Source organism: Schistosoma haematobium, chromosome 2 (assembly GCF_000699445.3).
Source record: "Schistosoma haematobium chromosome 2, whole genome shotgun sequence".
Lineage (NCBI taxonomy): Eukaryota > Metazoa > Platyhelminthes > Trematoda > Strigeidida > Schistosomatidae > Schistosoma > Schistosoma haematobium.
In genome coordinates, this window is record NC_067197.1 from 19,806,039 (window position 1) to 19,818,936 (window position 12,898).

General features: G+C 31.7%; 1 protein-coding gene across 1 annotated transcript; it reads left to right on the forward strand.

Moving 5' to 3' along the window:
- The first annotated feature begins 1,696 nt into the window (after positions 1 to 1,696).
- Positions 1,697 to 10,465, forward strand: MS3_00006403 (uncharacterized protein). The gene is made up of 2 exons (XM_051214540.1): positions 1,697 to 1,891; positions 6,894 to 10,465. The coding sequence occupies exon 2, from the start codon at positions 6,930 to 6,932 to the stop codon at positions 8,835 to 8,837; it is 1,908 nt and encodes a 635-aa protein (XP_051067728.1). The 5' UTR covers positions 1,697 to 1,891; positions 6,894 to 6,929; the 3' UTR covers positions 8,838 to 10,465.
- Positions 10,466 to 12,898: the final 2,433 nt, after the last annotated feature.

The window sequence follows — 12,898 nt, forward strand, 5'->3', positions numbered from 1 at the left end:
AATGAGTTATTTTAATTACTTAATAAGTAATTTCTTGTTAGTTATCATGACTAGAATATTGTATCTATGTCTTAAAGGTTACAAGTTAGTAAAGAACATTCCAAATGATGACATACCTGAATATAGTTCGGAGAAAGTGGATTTCTACCACTTGATCATTACACATCTTTTTACGGTTACTCATATGCTTATCCATTATTCTACTCTCACCGGAAATTAAAACAAATTGACCTTAACTGACATCTGGTTTAAACAAATGCGAGAAGGCATCTTGCACGATAATGTTACAACGGTGATGGGGAAGCAAATAGGAGTCATGGGCTTCAATAAGTGACAGGTTTTGTTACCATTCAATTTATTTACATACTGATTTGATGTTTGTCCATAAAATTCAATGAAATTATCAACAACTCTTTTTTAAAGGCGGTGATAAAACTATTCTCTGATGTATCTATTTGAAGTAGTGAATTATAACTAAAGCACTGAAGTCATTATTATCTCAGAGTATAAACTGGAGATCTACTCTCATATTTAAATCCACATTCTATCTATACCTCAATACTTAGAAGTGCATCCCCATAAATAACATGGTTTACAGATCAAGATTATTCTGTCTGATATAGGTATTAATACTAAATATACCAAAAGGTTTACATAATGGAGATACTTTTGGTAGTGCTGTGTTATTTAAAGTTGATATCTTAATTGGGAAACCTTCACTGACGTTCTGATCACTATTATTAGCTTCTACTTCAAGTAGATCTCCATTCGGTGCAGAGAATACAGCACTATTAGGGTAATCAAAGAAATTTAAGGTTAATTTTTTCGGAGTTTTCTCTTCTTAACACCATATACAATGTGTAGCATATGTGGGTAGACCTAAAGTATATTGCCGAGCAACTCTGAGATGTTAATCACTTTAGCCGGTCAGTAGTCGGGAATAATAAATGAATGAGTTATTGTACTAGGAGTTAGGATTTGAATATGTTTTTAGGATCCCTGTATCATAGCTTATGTCAGTTCATGGTGATGACTTTAACCCTAAAACCTAGCCCTAACACCTAACACTAAACGCTTACCCCATTTCGATGTTTCCACCATGACTTTTCTCACTACTTATAGCTTTGGCAGTAAACTTTAAGTACATAAATTTATTTTCAATCATATTTCTTCTTAAATATATCAAACCCCCATACATCTTAGTTTATCATTGAGAATGTTTATAATTTATTCAATAGTAAGGACCTTAATCCAGTTCTCGATTACTATGTGTAACTTCATTTTACTGTGTTGTCTGTTTCTGACAATTATTAAATATGTAACAGCCATCTATCTATAAATGTTGAACGTAAATATGAACACTGCTATTGACTGGTGGTCTCGTATAAAAGAACAAAGTTTTGGTGGAAAATCTCTAGGTTCTTTCAAATTCTATCTTTTCGTGAACTAGACATTTTTTTGTTTGATTCAAAAATTTATTTATATTGTTGTATCCAGTCAGCACGGTCACTTGGTTGAGACCATCAATGTGAATAAAAAGACAAACAAACTGGAAATTAAAAATGAAACATAAAATTCACCGACCAGTCTCTTCAAAATAAAACACTAATTAAGTATAAATAGATAAAACATACTAATAACTTAATTGATTTATGCTAAAACTATATAAAAGATACGTTGTTCGAAAAAAACAAATCCAGTTTACTACAAACGAACACTCGTCCGATTGGTCATTGATCATAGTTGAGCTATTAATCTATCAAGGTCAAAAAGAGGACTATTTTCGACCAATAAAATCAAACATCTGCTACTAAAATGATTTCAAATTATAAAAATTATTTTCTTCAGATGATTCTAACTAGTTCATCAGTAAAATTATTACAAATTCAATGTAAGTCGTCTGATGATACTTTTAAATGATACAAATATTTTATTTATTCACAGAAATTTTACTGATAAGGAATTTTTTTAATGGCAATAATGAACCAAATAACTTTAGACTATCATTAAAAAGCTAGAAGTGCTGGACAGTCATTTCGTCACAGTATGTAACTCCTCAAAAGTGCTCATTCACAACCTAACAAACAGGATTCAAACACAAAACCGACGTTTTCGCGCGTGAACATTTAAGCCATAGACTACTGAGCCAGCATGCAACAGTGTTAATGTCTAACTTTAATAAATCTATGACATTGTGAAATCATCTTTGATTGTTTTCGGTGGGTAACTGTTCTAAAACCGACACGGTATAGCTCCACTAGTCACGGCCACTTACTAGAACACCTGGAATTCTATCTGAAAGCTAGTCACTAGTGAGCAAGTGACAACTGTTAGTAAGGGGTTGTGGAGATTGTCAAAGTTCTGTCCAGTTCCCGCCTTCGGGGTCGCGGACGAGCACTGATGAAGAGTTCCATGCTGGGACGAAATGGTCGTCTAGTTCTTACAGCTTTTCAATGGTGGTCTTACATTGATTGGTTCATGATGTCTGTAAAATCCAACAATCTTTACAATTAAGTACTAACGGTTTAATTATTATCCAAGATTAACTTTACATTTCATTGAAAGTATTTGGAAATATCAGACACAAGTTCATTTGCTCGTTTATACTGCTCGTGATCTCAGCAGCCTTGTGTCTAAAGTTCCATACCTAATGTGTTCGGCTATAGGTATAATTGAAAATTTTAAGCGTTGTAAACTTCACTAAACAAACTTGAAAAGTTAGTTATTCTGCGCTTGTCAAACAGTCTTCAATATTCTGAAACTTCCAAGGTTCAACTACTATAGAACCTACGACCGAGTATCAACTATAAAGGGAATTAAGAATTTCTGGTTTACATCTATCAAAGAATCTGAATATATTAAGTGTAAATAAAATAATGTATTTGTAACAATCTACTCAATGCTCAATTTATTCGAAATGATTAAGTCTAACCCCGGTAGTGATACCTATAAATATATTAAAGTTTGTTTTTCATCTACTCAATGACCAAATTCTCTCAAACCATTAAGTATAAACTTGGTTTAAATATCTGTCTAGTTACTTGTTCTTTTCTTAAAAGTCTATTCCAGAAACGGTAGAAGTAGTCAGTACGAAGAGTTAAAATCTGTGTTTCCTCCTTGGTAGGTAGCTCATTGATCTAAACATTGTGTTTTGAGCCGTTAAACAACAATCCCGAACTTTGAAACTTCAGGTAGTATCTATAGTTTCTACACACAAAACACTCTTAGCATCCAAAATAAAAGTGTATGCGGTGTTTTCATTGACATTTATTGTATTAGATTACGAAATTATCGTAATTGTGTTAAATCGAAATTTATTGCACAACATTCTGGAAGCTTTCATCATGGTACGCTTATGAATCTATTCAGAAGCAAATAGCAGATGTAATTTCTATAAAACACTAAACTGAACTGCTTTTCAAATTATTTATAATCATCCTGCAAAAAAAAACATTTGACATTTTAATCGTCACAGTAACCGCTTTTGAAAGGCATTCGTAAAGCACTAGTATACCATATAACATCCGGAATAAATTCTTTAATATTGTGATGTCACTGTGACTAAAAGTTTTAACCATTTGTCTATGGCAACATGTAGATCTTAGTTTCCCACCAGATCGACTCAAAACATACATATTTATTGATGTTTGATAAACATATGAGACTATATGAAAATGGAAAGAAAATATATTGAACTTAAAGTAGATAGGGCTAAAAAATTATTGAGTAAACAAATTTCGAAATCTCTTAGAAACACTTTTTATCCAGCTGGGCTTCATATTGTCTTCTCAAGTAAGCCTACTATCATGAATACTTAAAGAATGAACTCCTGATTTGGACCACAATTATGTGCACCTTGCGAGGCAGGCTACACTGGCTACCCAAAGCTAACATTTTCTAAACACATTTCAGAACATTGTCAGGTGTGACTTTTAAGTGAGGAATGTACGATCAATCAATAGCTCAATACAAAAGCATCATATCAACTCTAGACTCCAAAAGAGTCTTCCGTCAAAATAATCTACATGGTAAAAAGAATGTGATCAAAGGGATGTCAAACCAAAATTTGATGTACTGCTGATGCATTGATAACTCACCATTTTAAACCTGAACTCTGTGTTTCATAGCAATACGCTCAACCTTTCTTCCTTTCGTGGCCCTAATCCCTTTTTTTCAGTATGCTTCGGTTATCATTATTTTTATTACTTTTTTCAAAACCATAATCAATTAATATCACACCCAAACAATTTTTCATGATTATTGATTCATTGTTATATGACCTTTACGTTCTCAATTTTTTTTTCGCATCTGTTCAGTTAACAACTATCTTTCATATTTCTGACCCATAAATTATTCTCATGCCCCCTACCGTTTCTAACCTCTAAATCATTAGGCAGTCTTCTTTTGATATTTGAAATCTCGAACCCCTTTTAGGTGTTATTTCTTATATATTTATAAATATTTGTCAAACAACAATAAATACGAATATACCACGGCTTAAGTAAATAATTTCATCGAAAAAAATTTCTTCTCTGAATTCACTCACTGACACATTGGCTTACTTTAACTATCATACAATACATCCTGGTAACGGAGACAAGAGTAATAAGATAATGAAACATAAACCGAAGGAATTTTGTATATTTTCACTACAAATTTTCAGTAGAAATAATTAAACATTACAAGTCGGATAATATTTACTTAACAAAAATTGATTTCTAAAGATAAAATGTGACTGAATACCTGACCTTTAAGGTTGCAATTCCAATCTTATATATAAAGTTTTAATGGCTTAATTTTTTGAAAAAAAATGTGAATAGTGAATGATCTTATTTTTCTAAAAGGTTACCAGATGATTAATCAACTGACTTGGAAGAGAGATAAAAAGTATTTTTCGTTAGAGTAAATATTTTACAGAGACTGAATCGCATGCAACTAGCACCTATTCATTTTAAAAGGTAGGGGAAAATCTAACAAGCAATTTTCAATACACCTCTTTAAACCACTATGTCAAACAATATTCAACTAAGTGATATGGTGGTCGATCTTACATATCGGGACTACCAAATCGAGTCTTTGGACTGATATGTTTGTTTAATGAAATCTTAAGGTAACAGAAAGGTTAGTTTGAGAACAGTGATACTAAAAGCATTAACTAAAGGTCATTGGGGGAAATTCAAATTATGACTGAACAGAGGTGTAACGCCAGTAAGAAGCTTATGATAGACAACCAGAATATACAACGATTATGCGTTTCCACTAAAGAAGGATGGCTTAGAATTGGCCGGTCATAAAAATATTACACTTCCAGTTATGCCGTGAATTTCATCTCCCATGGTAGGGCCTTTAAAGTACGTAGCTAATACATCAGGGACTTTTCTGAAAAACGCCATATGTAACTAGTCTCAAACAGTTATCCTTAGAGTCCTGAAACCAAGCTCCATAGGTCCTCAGTAACACCCTAACCCAGTTTATTTTTCTGGTATCTCAAAACAAAACATCGTTCAACCGTATGGGAAGCCGGGAAGTGACAACCACTTTCATATCACTAACAGTGCCCGAAAGTGAGTGGGATTATATATGAAATCTGATGAAGCCTACAACACTCTCTATACATAAGCAATAGAAAATCGTCATCGACTTCCTATTGCACATAGAGTGCGTTTTAAAGTTATTATACTAGATATATAAAGTTATATAAATTATTTTGCCTAAGTCTTGCCAGTATAACATAGATCCATGGTAGTAGTGCTAAACGTTTGTCTCGTACATGTTTCTACATGATTTATTATATGAAATGAAGTTATAATGTACTGGTTAAGGAGATAAAAGATACCGTTCTGCTGCGTTTTAGTTAACGTGACTGAACAAGTTATGGTCTAGAAACCTCTGATAGTAATAGGTGAAAATAAAGAAAGTGATATAAAGTTAGCTCACACAAATGTAAATATGCTTTATTATTAATTTGAAAATTTCCAATATTCAGTAGGCTGTCTATATATTTTCAACAGGCCAGAAGTCGATTTATTTGTAATACTTTATGATTCATGCAATCGTTGTTGTAAGCTGTTATTGTTAATGGATATAGTTACAGTATTAATTCTATTATTCCAAACAGAATTACTTATAAGCAAGAATAAGCTATTGTCTGAGTGGTTTTCCAGTATTCACACTTAATAGTATTTGTTTTTATATATTGTTAGGAATGACATAAACAACACTTATCTAAATACTTAATACTTCAATATGATTCTTTTTCTATTACATTTTAATTATGGTAGTGATCTTCTGTAAAATATGTATGATGGCTAATAAATATAATTAAATATAATTTCTATTTATGCTCATTGAATAATGTGTTGACTCAATGAAGTATTTACTCAGTTATTTTTAAACAACATAGTTCGTTATCGTTGCTTTGGATATCAAAACTTAACCAAACAATCTAGGACTAAGTCATTTGTAGATTTAACTACTTACATCAAGATGAAACTTCTCCTTATCAGACTATTGGTTACATTACAAAGCTGATCGACAGATTTTAACAATTGTGGTGAATGAAAAGAAGTGCATTTAACTAACTAAAAACGAGCAAGTTAAATTACAATAACCTCCAAACACGCTATACGATTAACGCACTTTCTAAAAACTTTAAATAAGCTCTTTAGATTCATAATTAATACTTTATACTGGTATAAAATTCCTGGACAATCCTTATTTTGTCTATTGCTTATGGTATATCTGTGTTTGTTCTTATGAATTACCTCTTACCTAAGTGTTTGTATATTACTCAAACACAGAAACAATATATTATTGATCTGTTAAAATAAAATTTCTTTATTATTTTTATATGATTGTATTTCACTAATTTTTATTTTCTATTCTGATTACAGAATACAAGACAGCTAGAACAAGAGTTGATCAACATTATGTCCCATGTAACAAATACTCTGTGTCTGTTTATCGATGGATTAACACTTATATACCTTCTAGATTTAGCAACATTTTATATATTTAGTAAAACATTGATTACGTCGATTCGATTGGTTTTAAGTTTGCCAACATGTCATATTTTCAGTTATTTATTTAAAAAATGGCTAATATTTCGCTGTCTTTTATTCTGCTGGAGAAGATATAGTGTGTATAGACGGTTAAATAAGAAAAAAGATGATTTGACGGATAAACATGGCCGATTGCATATCAAATTTCAAGGTTTACATAATATGGATAGTCAATCCAAACAGTTATCACTCAACAACAATAATGAACTGACATCAATGAGCTTGAGTCAACTGCGTGAGAAGCTACATAATAGAAGTATTACGTCAGTCGATCTTTTAGATGCTTATCAAATTCGTGGTTTAGAACTACTTCGTACGAGATCCAACTGTATCAGTGAAATTATTTATGAAGCTGATGTCTACGCTATATTAGCTGATAGCTCACGGGATTCAGAAGGTGGACATGTTAGTTCAATTCATGGGATACCTATAGCATTGGAAGAAATATTTCCTATTCATGGTTATGACCATACAATGGGATATACAATACGCACCAATCGTGGTGCAGAAGATGACTGTATTTTAGTAAAAGCACTGCGTGATTGTGGTGCAATTCCAGTGATATTGACAAATGTAAAGCAAAAGATTCTTGGCTTATCAGCGAACAATCCAATAACTGGATTAACAAGTCATCCTACACATCCTGGACGAGCGTGCGTCAGTGGTATGGGGCCTTTGTTAGTTCATAAGGGTTCTCCGTTAGCTGTTGGTTTCGATATATTGGGTGAAGCACGTCTTTCAGCTGCATTTTGCGGAAAAGCAGCACTCAAACCAACTCCATATAGGATGAGCAACAAAGATTTGAAATTGCCAATTGAACTACCTGAAGACTTGCTACCAGTTCCATCTCCTATGGGTCATAGAATTGAAGATATTGTTGACGTTTTAAAAAGCCTTTGGACCTCAAATATGTTCGCACACGATTGTACCTTATGTCCGATGGCATTCAACGACAAGGAATATAAATCTATTGCAGAAGGAAATAGGAAACTGAAGATTGGTTTCTATTCAAATTTTGATGGTCTAGTCAAAGCTTCACCATCAGTACAACGAGTCATGTCAGAAATTCGTGATGAGCTTTCTAGACAAGGTCATGAAGTGGTCGACTTTGCCTTGCCAACACCGAGTAAAGCATACCAGCTAACTATAAGTTTATTGGCTAGTTATATGGAACCAGAATCCCTGAAGTTACTATATATTCACGGAAACGGAGACATATTGGTAGATTATAGGCAGCGTCTCTTGCATTTGTTCTATGCGCTACCCCGTTTTCTTAGACACAGAATAGCTGAATGGCGTGCAGAAGGTATTAAAAAAGACTATCCAGCTACAGCAGTTGTTCTACGAGGTTTAGGCTACAGTCAAAGTCGTAAAACATTGATCAATCAAATTAATGATTATAAGCAAGAATTTTTCTCACTGTGGAATGAAGTGGAACTAGATGTCTTAGTGTGCCCAACTGCACCAATACCTGCTCCATGGGATGATAGTCCGTCGTATGTAACTAATTGTGTATTACCATTTACATGTTTATATAATTTACTCGGTTGTCCAGCTGGTACTTTATCCGTGGGACGTGTTGAAAAGTGTGATTTGCAAGCATGTGGTGACATCTCTGATAACAATTTCAAAAGTTCCCAGCTTGACATCATGTTCTCTGAACAGCATAAACGTTCCGAAGGTTTGCCTATCGGTGTACAAGTTGTCGCAAAACCATGGAATGATGAGTTAGTACTTGGGCTACTCGTCAGACTACAATCCATTATTACGGCATAACTGTTATCTCTTGTCTCTTTATGGCCGATCAAGCGACTTAACTGTTGTTGAATTAAGTTTGTACAAATACTTGTATAATTTGTTTTAATTCCGTCCACGGTGAAAGGTTTTTCTTTTTTTCAAAATATTTGGTTAAACAAAGTAGTGTCAGATTGTAGTTTTATTTGTGAATTATCTACAGCTTTATTATTCGTTATATTCTTGTTTATATTCAGGAATAAATTTCAGGTTTTTTCTGAAAAAAAATCTAAATGCATGTAAATGATACTTTTATATCTTTTTTATTTAGTGCATCAAATACTTATTTTGTAGACCGTGTTCTTGAGGTCACGTCCAATGTTTCAATAGTTTCATGTATATATTTGTTTAAACAATATATAATTTGCTTGTGTGTATACTATATATTTGCTAATTAATTAAGAGTTTTATATTGTGATACTTAAGCAGTATTACAATGTTTTTAAGCAAAGATGAATAGTGGCTAGGAGGGGAATCCAGGACGCTAGCCACTATCCATCTTTTTCAAAAAGCTTATGACTTAAGGCTATATCGAGATAACCCGCACAGGATGCACATATGGCAACATGAGATTGATCAATCATAGTCCTAAATAACAATGGGAAGATACAAGTAAAACAACACCAAGTGAATGCATTACAATATCCCATTAAATATTAATTAATATTCCTAGTTTAAATCTATTATACTATGATATACGATAAAGATTCTCAGCTATTATCTATGTGTAGTAAAGAACAAGATTCATGAAAAAAGTGATTTCTTTTGATAACTTCACGTTGTTATGTTTGAATTAAGCGATTATGAACAATGAGAAGGTTGTAAAAGTTTAATGTCTCACAAAATTGAGCTGAGGTAGAAAATGGAGTTCGCCGAGTTTAGAACAAGTGGTTCAAAGGTTAAGTCAGAAGTTACAATTCAATTAGGAAATAAATAAATACTATTGAGGAGTCCTAGAAGTTTTTCATGTAGTTTTTCACTGAATGGGATATTACAAATGTATTAGTATTTGTATTAATACAAATAGCCTACCCAATTTCTAATTAATGTGAAATTTAGTCAAATCATAGTAATAATACTTACCCTCTAAGGTTACTTCTAATTATTTTCCTGAATAGATAATTTAAATTTGAAGTTATATGTTATTTGGTGTTATTGATGGCTCTAACCAGGGTAAAACCAAAATAATTAGGTGAAAATATTTATCTATCTAACAAAAGTGATCATGCCATAGGTATGTTTGTCGAAAATCAACTTTGACTCAATTTCACTTTACTCTGACCTCGGACGCTTATTTTGTCAGATGAAGCATTTCACTCATATCCTTTGGTTCCAGTTCATCTCATCTGACAAGTTCATCATATTGTGGTCCTATTTTTTGTTTTTTATTGAATCTTTCTCCATAATGATGTAAACTACAAACAAGGCTGCTTTCTGACCAAATGTATCACTTAACATTTTCCATTATGAACTGACTAACTCGATAGATAAAGATGTTTGTCAACCATGGTAATGTAAATACTACTTCTTATTGAACAATTCAGTATATCTTTTATACTTAACGAAACATGTGAATCCCTTTATCATGGAAAAACAGAAATACATTCGATTTAAAATCATATTATTTATCAAGTTATTTAATTAACCGTAATCATTCTTTATCTCGCTATATTCATTATAATCGGAGAATAAAAACTAAATTGTGTGTAAAACTGAACTATATTACTAGTTTAATTTCTAAAGTAGGAAATTACTTTTTATGGTAAAACACATGGATACAACACAGTCAACTACATGTGACTTATTTTAATTCACTTCAGCATTTTATTTTTCCTTCCTCGAAACCATAATAAAATGGATTTTAAAATTTTAAAATATAATCTTAGTTTCTTATTTTAATGAAACTGAATTAAAAAGTGTTCAGGGTTATATTCCTATTTGATTTTTATCTCCTTTCACAGTTATTATTTTTGATAGTTACATGTAGAAGAGCTATATAACTATTTTAAGTAATGAAAAAGTAGGATAATTACAAGCCTGTAACGGAATCAGTACTTGATGCTTCTTGGTATTTTAGAATAGAGTTTTTACTGACTGAACTCTGAATAAGCTCCTACTAGAAGTACCGTTTCAAACATTTAGAAGTAATTAACAGGGAATTTCAGGATTAGATCTTTTGTAAGGCCAGTCTGAAATAATTGGGAATTTTCGGTGATTCTTAGATCAAAAACTGTATCATTCAGTTGATGGTTCATCTCAGCCTAATAAAAGTTATCGAACTTCCTGTCTATTGCATAATGCCACGGACTTCATTAATTTAAATTCACTGATAGGTGCTTTTATTATTAACAAAAGATTTACGAAAAATTCTTTATTCAAAAATAAGTAAGATGTTGTTTTGGTTAGAAATTCAGTAACCTCAAGAAAACCATAATATTCATAGATTCTATGGGATAAATGTGATTCGAAAATAACCTGCAATAATTTGATTAAAAATACTTTTGACTTTCTTAAATAACAAGATTAGGCTGTTCAATAATAATTAAATTCATGGTTGTCAGTAATGAAGCCAGTAGTTCATTTCAAACTAGTTAGTTAGCTGATGGTTTTCTCCTTAAATCGAAACTGAAACGGATAACTGCGAAAATTTAAAAAGCCTAGGGATTCGTACTTGTTTATTTTGTAAGTAGTTTGAATTTTGCGAAATAGATCATTTCAAATATCTACAGTGTGAACTTCAGATCCTATTACCTAACACGTAACCGTTTATTTATTAAACAAAGCACCTTCTTGTAGTGATTTTCCAACCGTAATCGGGTTTTGAAATGAAGAGATCATTTCGTGTGAAATAAAAATATACGTTTATATAAATAAACATAAAAATGAGTTAAAACTATGAGCATGTTTTAGCAAGACATAAACTATGATGTGTGTCAATCAGAAGCAAAAGACATGTGATGGAATATGAAAAAAAAAGTAGCTTTCTCAATAACAAGACAACCTGAAACGATACTTCATAACTAGAACTATAAGAAATTCCAGTTAATCATTTCGTAATCTTACTCAATTAACCTTGAATTTGGATGCTGTCTTAAATAGTTTAAGCGCTACTGAAGATTCATTTTGCTTTAGTTTTCTCTTATAGATTCTCATTTACAAACTACAGAAATGAAAATTACTGTATAACTTATGAACGTGAAAGAAACAAAAAATACGGAGTGATTGATTATTTTTTATATTCTTGTTTTGATCGATAATTAGTGCATGACAAACATTTAATGATAGTGAAAATCTTGACTGAAGAAGAATCTCTGATAATTATATACAAATAACTAATAAAAATCAAAGTTGAGTGATAGAATAATAAAATGCACAGGTATAAACTTGTTTTTAGTAATGATAGAGATTAATAGAAAGTTTGCTATTTAGTATTAATTTACTAAATGTCTTGGAAATATTTAACTAAATCCTGAAAATCCAATTAGCAATAGATAATTCATATAGATATTATAAAACGAAGCCTCTTAGAACAACAAAGTTCAACAGGAAGATGATTTCCATCACAAATTGACTTGAGTTAGAGAATCACTGGAAATCAAGAAGCATGATAAAACAATGTTAATGAAAATGATCTTTAAATCGTACAAAATATCTAACAAAAGCCTATAGCAATTGATATTCCGAATGGATTTTATGGAACATTCATACATATATAATATTCTATAAATGATATATTCTGGGACTAGTAAATAGGTGGATAACGCGCAGGTACTTGAAGAAAAAGGTAATAGGTTCCAGTTTCAGAATGTACATGGATATTGAAATATGACTAAATTCATCTGAGAAGTTTCATATAGAACGAGAGAGATGTCCTTATTCCACTCATAACTACATCCCAAGATATGCTATAATAAAGTATTCCTCTTAGGATGAACATGTAGCAATTAAAATTGACTGACTCCAATCATCAATATCGACAACATGAAAATACAAACCCTCATTGTTTAAATTTTACATTGTAAGTCTACTTATTTTAATTTCAG

Excerpts from the sequence above, each read along its gene's own strand:
- MS3_00006403 (XM_051214540.1), top strand. The coding sequence starts at position 6,930 with ATGTCCCATGTAACAAATACTCTGTGTCTGTTTATCGATGGATTAACA.